The following is an 8,694-nucleotide window of genomic DNA, read 5'->3' on the forward strand; positions in this document are numbered from 1 at the left end:
TCTATGTGGGTTCGCCCCTGTGATTTACGTCTGAAAGGGTAGAATGTATGCATATATTAATTTCTATCTTTTGTAGGGTATAGAGTTTGTTTTCAAGTGACCCTTAACTTGAAAGAAAAGAGAAAGATTCATGATAGCACAAAAATATGAAACAAAATAAGAAGATACAAGCCAAAAAGATGTAAATAGACTTGCCTAAAAATGCAAGGGTCAATAACCACTAAAATATTGTAGGTTATTTCCAACAAATGGTCAAAGGTTTTCTCTTGCCAATGAACCTTGTTAAAAATATCTAACCTTGTTACTTTTAACTTTGAATACAAAGGTAGAAGTAAAAGAGAGAGAAAAAAAAAGAATTATGAAATCTACATTACATGAAGATCATCTTAGCTTAATTAATTAACACCAGAAGAATTAAGGAAAAAAAAAACATCCCTAAAGATTCAACCACCACTAAGACCATTGTAGTTAATCACCCCTTAATCGCCAATGAAGATCCAGCTGCATCCAAAACCATCAAATGATTTCCAATTAAACCACATAATAAAATGAATCACACCAAAAACTCTTCAAGAAAAAAATTCAACATGACATATTGCAAGTACTTTTTCTATATATAAATGGAGCCAATGTTCTATGAATTCAACTGAATCCAGTATTTTCAACACGAAACACAGATGTGAGATATATATATGTGAAAAACACAAAAATTTCAAAGTACAATGAGTTCAACATCATTAAACTTTAAATCCTAGATCCACCTCTACTGTAATCACCAATTCATGTCAAAAAAAGATTAAAAGGAGTAGGGAAAATTAGACTCACAAGAATCATGTTGAGGATCAACACCATGACCTCTTTGATGACTCTCCATGCATTGCAACAAGTACTTAAAAGTCTCAATCTCACAAGGTATAGTAAGTCCACCAGTATGATCAAATCCAAATTCTTCTTCAACTTTTTCCAACAACACTTTGAACAAAGGATCACTAAGGTAAGTTGTAGGAATTATAAACCTACGAAGCTCCGGTCCAACATAAACTCCTAAATAACCTTTAGGAACACCATGGGGTGGCTCTGGACTCTGGCAACTCTCGTCGTCCGAATCACAACACACATTAATGGAGTTCTTTAGCCTCTTTGTAATAGCTGGTGATATACCTCCATGAAAATTGCCATTATTACTATCAATATTTGATGATTGAAGAGTACCTTTAGGACTAAGTGTCACATTTTGCCATTTATGTAACAACTCTTTAAGTCTCACAATTTGCCTTATACCTGTCACCTTGCTTCCTCCTCCATGTTCATCCATCTTTTGCAACAAGATTGATGACACTAACAATATGTATTACCGAATTATGATCGATCGAAAAATATGACTCATCAGATCTTGTTCCTCTGCAATTTTATTTTATTATATAGAATGATATCATACTCAAGAGGTAATTAATATATTAAACAGAGATCCATTGAGCTAAGTTTGGTTTTTTTTAGCTTTAATAATTTTAGTGCATGTGAAATCCAAAATGGGGTATGACTTTACTAGAATCATAAGCATTTTGCAAATCACATGATGAGCAGCTAATACAATCATTAATTTAGCAAATAAAATACTATTTTTATAGCATATACATCCAAAGACATGAACATATATTAAATTAAATTAGCATTACAAGCAATCATGAATTGTAAATACAACCATAGAAATAAACAAATAAAATAAAATAGTGGCGGTGACATAAAGCTATATACATTACTTTATTTTTTCTTATTGATTTAATTTGTTATTTAAGACACCCTAATATTCTCCCTCTTTCGGCTCAATAGACAAAAGCAGTAGGGATCTTTTAATTATTAAATAACTCAATATTGGATCCATCAAATATGGATGTTTGATTAAACGCCACCTCAAACACTAGAAATTTTAATTATTAGCTCAATCTTGGATCATACTCCCTCCTTTGTTTTTTAGTCTTCACGGCCCTTTTTGAGAGTCAATTTAACTAATTTTCAAAGCTAAATTAGATTGGATAATTTCATCAATTCCATATTTTAAAATAATATTTTAGATATTCAAAAACTATGGAAAAGTACTATAAAATTGCAACTTTTTCCATATCAATATGATGAAAAAATACATCTTAAAATATTAATCAAAATTCATATCGTTTGACTCTCAAAAAGAAAACTATGACAACTATGAAGGAACGGAAGGAGTATAATTTTGTAATTTGGGTAATTTATCAGATTGAAAGCTGACCCCAAATAAAGATTAAAAAAATTAAAACAGATCATTGCATATCTTCTTTGTGATACCCAAATCAAAATATTGACATATCTTTTTTAATTGTCACTGTAATAAACAAAGATGAATTTAAAATTTTATTAATTAGTACTATAATACATTTGTATTGTTTTAAAACTATATAATAACACTTGCAACGGCTCCTAATAACAGAGATTACATACATGCATATGAAAGACAATCACGACAGTAATGCAAAGAGAAATTAGACAAATTAAATAAGAAAAAAAATAGTTAAGTATAAGATTTGATGTTGATTTAATTACCTGCAGAAAGGACAGGTCAAAAGAAGGTACTAAGAATAGGATAAGATCAACATCATAGATTGATTCTGTAAAAGATGAGATCAGTAAATGACAATTAACTGAAATTTCATCGTCAATATTGAATCGACGATACCAAAGGTTAAGAGGAGCTTTGAAATGAAGAGTGGTGGAAAGTTAATTTTGGGCTAGAAGATAAAAGGGTCTGTTTTTCTTTTGTTAGAGAGTTTGATAGATTTTGTAGAATCCATTAAAATGAAGAATGATTGTGAATAAAATGTCATATTAATTTCCATATCATGATAAATGATTAAATCAGACTCCTCTTTGGGCTTATATACACATCCTTTGTTTTCTCCTATCCTTAGGAATTTCACCCGTTTTTTCGCTTTTCCTACCGATTTATGCGTCCACCCGTTTCCTCTTACTCTTTTTTTTTCTTCTTTTTCTAGTATAGTCTAATTCCTAAAATAAGGTAAGTCGCTAATATTTTATGTTGACCTGATACACTTCTTAAAAAAGATTTAAAATATAATTAGAGGTGCATTAGCTAATCTTATTAATGATATTTAAATTTTGAAACTTTAAATTTGACTATTATTATTTAATGTAATTATTTAATACTAAGGGTAGTATATATGAGAATTTTTTTTATAACTTTCTTGATTTTCTAAAATGAACTAGTAAAGTGAAACATTTATTTTTGATAAGCAAAATGAAACGAAGAAAATACAAGTTTACAACAAAAAAAATATACTGATAATATAATTGTTAGTTACCACTACATTTTTTTAAAGAACAACCGACTAAGTAATATAGATGCTTGGAATCCGCATTGAGTTGGTGTAGCATGGGTATTCCATAAGGGAGATCATGGATTGAATCTCACATGGTCCTTTCTCAATTGGCTGACTTGGTGCAATAGGTGTGGTATCACAAAGGGATTCCAAGGGATCTCCACCGCCTGATCCTTTTTCAATCGAGTTCATCACACATGGTTTACCTAATGCGATTTACTTTTCCTATGTAATTTTCAAATTATTGCAATAGGAGTAGATTTACCCAATGCACACCTGAAAAATAATAATGATAGATTTCCCTAGGATTTTTGAAAATAAAATAAAATAAAATTATATATAGACTCCCAACAGGAGATGTAGGAACAACCCAATTTCTAGACCTAGACTGTAAAAGAGAACCAGAACTAGATTTAGATGTATGGGCACAAAACATATTTCTTTTCTTTCTATTAGGAAACGGAGTAAATTACACCGACGAGGAAAAATATATCATTACGTTAAATACTTTCGCCGGTAAAGTAAGCAATTGGCATACCGGATTGTTTGATGATGCGAAAGGAATCATCAAAAATTATACCATAGAAGAATTCAAAAAATCCATTCAAGAAGGGATAAGAGCCCTTGTAAAGTTCGTAGGAAATGAATTCCTAGGTAGTGAAGGAAGTGCATCTCAAAATTGAGAAACATTAAGAATAATAGCAAAAGAACAATTGGAAAAATTGCAGATTTGCAAAATGAGTTATATTCAAGAATACACATGTGAATTTGAAGAATATTACTATAAAATATTTGATAGCAGTAAAGAAATGCTATTTTTATTTTATTGATTATTTAATTTGATTTTTGGACTTTCGATTTAATTTTATAAAAAAATACATTTGGTGAGGATGTAACATCTCATTCAAGAATTAGAACATATGAAAAGTAGGGGTGTACATTTGAAAATCGAAAAATCAAATAATTTTTATTTTATTGATTATTTAATTTGATTTTTGGACTTTCGATTTAATTTTATAAAAAAATACATTTGGTGAGGATGTAACATCTCATTCAAGAATTAGAACATATGAAAAGTAGGGGTGTACATTTGAAAATCGAAAAATCAAATAAAAAATAAATTTTATTGACTATTTAATTTGATATTTTGATTGTTGATTTGATTTTATAAAAAAATACATTTGATTTGTAGTATTGGGTGGTAAGGAAAACAACAAGAGTTAAGTAAATCAAAAGGAGAAAAATCAAATTAAATTAAATTTATTTTGTGTTCGAATGCAATTTTTTAAAATTAAAAATTAAAAACTGAAACTGAACAATGCAATATAAACAAAATAGTCGTATGTATACATATAGAAGATAAACACATAATAAATGTAACGAGTTTGCGTAATATAGAATTGCACACTCGTCTATAAGAAAAAAATTAAGTTAGAGATACTTTATTTTATAGTTACAAATTGTAATTTATATTTTATTTTAATCCAAAGCAAAACATAGCGTGTGATCAAGTATTTGGAAAAAGCAAACAAATTTATTAATTTCAATATGATTGTCACACTAAAGATGATTTAATTGAAAAGCAAAGAGTTTTTCCTTCAGAGAGAGCTGTATAAATTGTATTTCTCTACAACTAATTATTGCACATAAAAAGAATAATATATGGTGCCATATATAATGTAATATTCTTTTCTTAATGATGTTGTGAAAATTAAGAAAAGGATACTTGCAAGTTCCAATTAAGGTGTTCACGGATACCTTGTTGAGGTATTCAATATTGTTCTTACAAGTTCCAATAATAGGTGGTTGACAAATAACAACAGCAATTGAAGGCCTCAGTGCCATACATTGGTAGCCTTAATTTTTATCTTGTGCAAAATTGACAATTATTGACAATTTGACATATACTCCTTGAATCATGTGAAACTATTACAAGTGCTATACCATGATTGAGGAAAATTTCATGTGGAGTGAGTAAATCCTTTAAGGCCAACAAAATGAGTTGAACTAGCTAGGCTGGAAAAAATTATAGCCCAGCCTTGGTCAACTTTTTTTGTTGTTGTTGATGTTTTAAGTTATGGAGCATCTTTTATTCGATTTGAGTAGTTGAGCGTTTACGAGACAAGCTCAATTCATGATCTTTAAGTTCAAATAATCATTAAGGTTTTTTTTTTTATAGGTATTCTATCATAAACTCTAGCTTATACCTATAAAAAGAGATATATATTCTCTTGAAGAGACTTCTCAAATATCCAATAAACTTTTTGATATTCACAGAGAGATTTTAGATCAAGAATCAAGATATAAGATATTGTCGCTTTGTAAGTCGAAGTGATCAAGAGACATTCTTCCTCAAGATCAACTCAATATATCAAAAAATTAAAGTATTGTCCGGCATTCTTAGTGATCAATTGTATCACAAGAAGGTGTACAACTGTACATCCTCCTACATTCTAGAAATACACTACTAATGACTTTCAAATCACCGAATACAATTACAAGAGAAGCACCAAGAGATACACAAAATTGTACTCACAATCTTATAAATAAAATAATTCTTTTTGACGCTTGCAAAAACTCCATAAGTGGTGAATATTGTTGAATCTTGAAGCTTTAAAATATAAAAATATTTTTTTTTTTATAAATAAGCTCCGTTTCGAATGAGTATTGCTACGAAAGATCGAGTATATATTGCGGAAACTAAATATGAAATTTAAGGTGATTTTGTATAGTTTTTGAGGTGTTTTGGATTGATATGAAGCTTGGATTAAAGGAAGAAGACAAAGTCGGGTGTTGTATAATAGTATATAATATTATATAGTATTGTATATAATATTATATATTTGAATGTATGATATTGTATATCATGTTTTTAAACATATATTGTTATAAAACCGTTTATGAAAGTTTTGTATATTATTGTATACCGAATGTATATCTTTTATATTATTGTATATCAAATTTCTTAAACATTGCCGTAAGAAAATAGTATCTATGCGACTAAAAGCATAGAAACTTGGCTATGTAAATAATGGGAAAAATATCTTCCTTATCAGTAATGGGATATAGTGTTTTGAGCTAAATATTTGTAATATATAAAACAGAGAAGGGTTTAAAATGCCCTTCAACTATTTAAATTGGTTCAAAACTACCCTCCACCCAACTTTCGGCCCCCAAATACCCTGACGTCAACTTTTTGGCTCAAAAATACTCTCGATGTTAATCTTGACTCACATTTGCCCTTATTTTTAAGGGCAAATTACAGAAATCACATACTTTTAAGGCAAAATTACAATCTATCTCTTAAAAGTTTATAATTACAAAAATCCCTCAAACGGATACAATAATATAAGCGCTGATACACTAATTTGATGCGCGAGATACAATAATATAAGCGCTGATACATTAATCTAATGCGCGAGATACAATAATATAAGCGTTGATACACTAATCTGATGTGCTAAAATGAGGGATTTTGGAGATTTGTAAAACTTATAGGGGATAATGGTAATAAGTAAACTAAAATGTGGGATTTCTGTAATTTTTCCTATTTTTAATAGCTCCCTCAAAGTAAAATTATTAAATATTTATTTATTATGTTGTCTAATGTGATTGGTCCAAATTTAAACACTTCTCAAATAAATAATAAAAACATATTTTTGAAAATTTATATTTTTATAAAACCACATATGACTCATATTTTTGACATGATACGCTTGAAAATAATATTAAAAAATAATTAGTTTCATGATATCTTCCTATTGGCCTATTTTAAATCAACCCCCAATTTATTATAATCCAACTCATAAATGGGGATCCAACTAAAATCCATACTCACCCCAATTGATTGTCCATCTAAATTTTTTATTATTTTTATTAATATTAATTTTCTCTCAATTATCCAAATATCTTGTCTATTTTCTTTTTTAGTCTTTTATTCTTTATTAGGATATCAAGGACTCAAACTAGAAATGAACTCACATGTTCATATATTTTTAATTTGTATTATTGTCATGGTGGAATCAGGGATGGAGGTGGATATGAGAGAAATGATTATTTTTATTCTTTTATTTTGAATTTTGGATACACACAAAAGAAAAATGCATTATACGTATAGATTTGCTTCATTACATCATATTTTATTGAACTAATTATTTCTATATGAATGTCATTGTTATTTTCCTTCTTTTTCTCCCTTTTTGTCATAAATTGAAAAAAATTAAAATGATGGACAAGATCCAATTAGAAAAAAAAAGTAAGAGAGAGGAAGAGAAGGGGTTGGGGGGGGGGGGGGGGGGGGGGGGGGGGGGGGGGGGGGGGGGGGGGGGGGGGGGGGGGGGGGGGGGGGTTTTTTTCTATTTTCAATCTGCTATGAAATTTAAAATCAAGTCAACCATATGGGCTTATATATAAAATAATTTCAAATTATTTTAATGGATAAGGGCCTAAAATGCTCTAAACTATGGGATTAGGTACAATATTGCTCTCCATCAACCTTATGTGTATGATCTGTTAGACATAAGGGTATTTTTGAGCCAAAAAATTGACGTCAAGGATATTTGGGGGCCAAAGGTGGATGGAGGATAGTTTTGTACCAATTTAAATAGTTGAAGGGCAATTTAGGCCCTTCTCCATGTATAAAATTGTATTTGGCGAGTGGCCAAATGTGTAACTTTTCCTTTTTTTCTTTCATAAAGGGCCTTAATATGAGAAATGTATACAAAACATATACAGAAAGCGTGGCCCAGTAAGATTCACCGGTGTAAAAACAACATTGAAATACAATATATCCGATATGGTCTAACAAGTTGGGGATGTAGCTCAAATGGTAGAGCGCTCGCTTTGCATGCGAGAGGCACGGGGTTCGATCCCCCGCATCTCCATACACAATTATTTTAAATTAGTTTTTTTTTTTTGTTTTTGTTTTTTTCTACGTGAATTCAAATTAAATAAAAAAAGTGGATATTTGGACGATGAGAGGGAAAACTTAAAAACTTAAAGCACCCCCTCTTCTCGAAAATCTATATTTTATTTCTAAACTTTCCATTGCATGCAACAACAGTCAACAAACAGCATTTTCAAGTCTTTTTCTTGAATGATAACACTAGCTAGTACTATGACTATAGGACATTTTTGCTAAAGAAAAGTTGTACTATCTAACTAAGGTACTTGTCCTCTAATTATTCTAGCATGTTGAGTTGGTGAAACAACAACGTAACTCACTAATCCAGTTAAGTAAAAATTAAGATTTTTAGAGCCACCAAATTCAATAGCGTTATCAAGTTAATTTTCAATTGCTTTTGTCACAAGAAATTTGAGAAAATGA

At 29.8% G+C, this 8,694-nt stretch overlaps 1 protein-coding gene and 1 non-coding gene across 3 annotated transcripts; one reads left to right on the forward strand and one right to left on the reverse strand.

The window, feature by feature from the left end:
• Positions 1 to 266: 266 nt before the first annotated feature.
• Positions 267 to 2,870, reverse strand: LOC102587510 (auxin-responsive protein SAUR72-like). 2 transcript variants are annotated; one of them, XM_015311452.1, is made up of 3 exons: positions 2,575 to 2,870; positions 826 to 1,401; positions 267 to 501 (listed from the first exon to the last, which is right to left on the reverse strand). In XM_015311452.1, the coding sequence occupies exons 2-3, from the start codon at positions 1,313 to 1,315 to the stop codon at positions 473 to 475; spliced, it is 519 nt and encodes a 172-aa protein (XP_015166938.1). In that variant the 5' UTR covers positions 1,316 to 1,401; positions 2,575 to 2,870; the 3' UTR covers positions 267 to 472. The 2 variants fall into 2 exon arrangements, with proteins under 2 accessions (XP_015166938.1, XP_006353770.1); XM_006353708.2 differs by lacking the exon at positions 2,575 to 2,870 and having other exon boundaries at positions 826 to 1,607.
• A 5,308-nt stretch (positions 2,871 to 8,178) lies between these two features.
• Positions 8,179 to 8,251, forward strand: TRNAA-UGC (transfer RNA alanine (anticodon UGC)). The gene has a single exon. It is a non-coding gene; the product is annotated as a tRNA-Ala (tRNA).
• Positions 8,252 to 8,694: the final 443 nt, after the last annotated feature.

This window comes from Solanum tuberosum, unplaced genomic scaffold (genome assembly GCF_000226075.1).
Source record: "Solanum tuberosum cultivar DM 1-3 516 R44 unplaced genomic scaffold, SolTub_3.0 scf00157, whole genome shotgun sequence".
Classification (NCBI taxonomy): Eukaryota; Viridiplantae; Streptophyta; class Magnoliopsida; order Solanales; family Solanaceae; genus Solanum; species Solanum tuberosum.

What these genes read in the sequence shown, in the direction of transcription:
- LOC102587510 (XM_015311452.1), bottom strand. Translation starts at nt 1,315, where the DNA reads ATGGATGAACATGGAGGAGGAAGCAAGGTGACAGGTATAAGGCAAATT. An exon ending in TGATCCTCAACATGATTCTT is followed by an intron (nt 502 to 825) that starts GTGAGTCTAATT and finishes TTTTGGATGCAG; the next exon opens with CTGGATCTTCATTGGCGATT.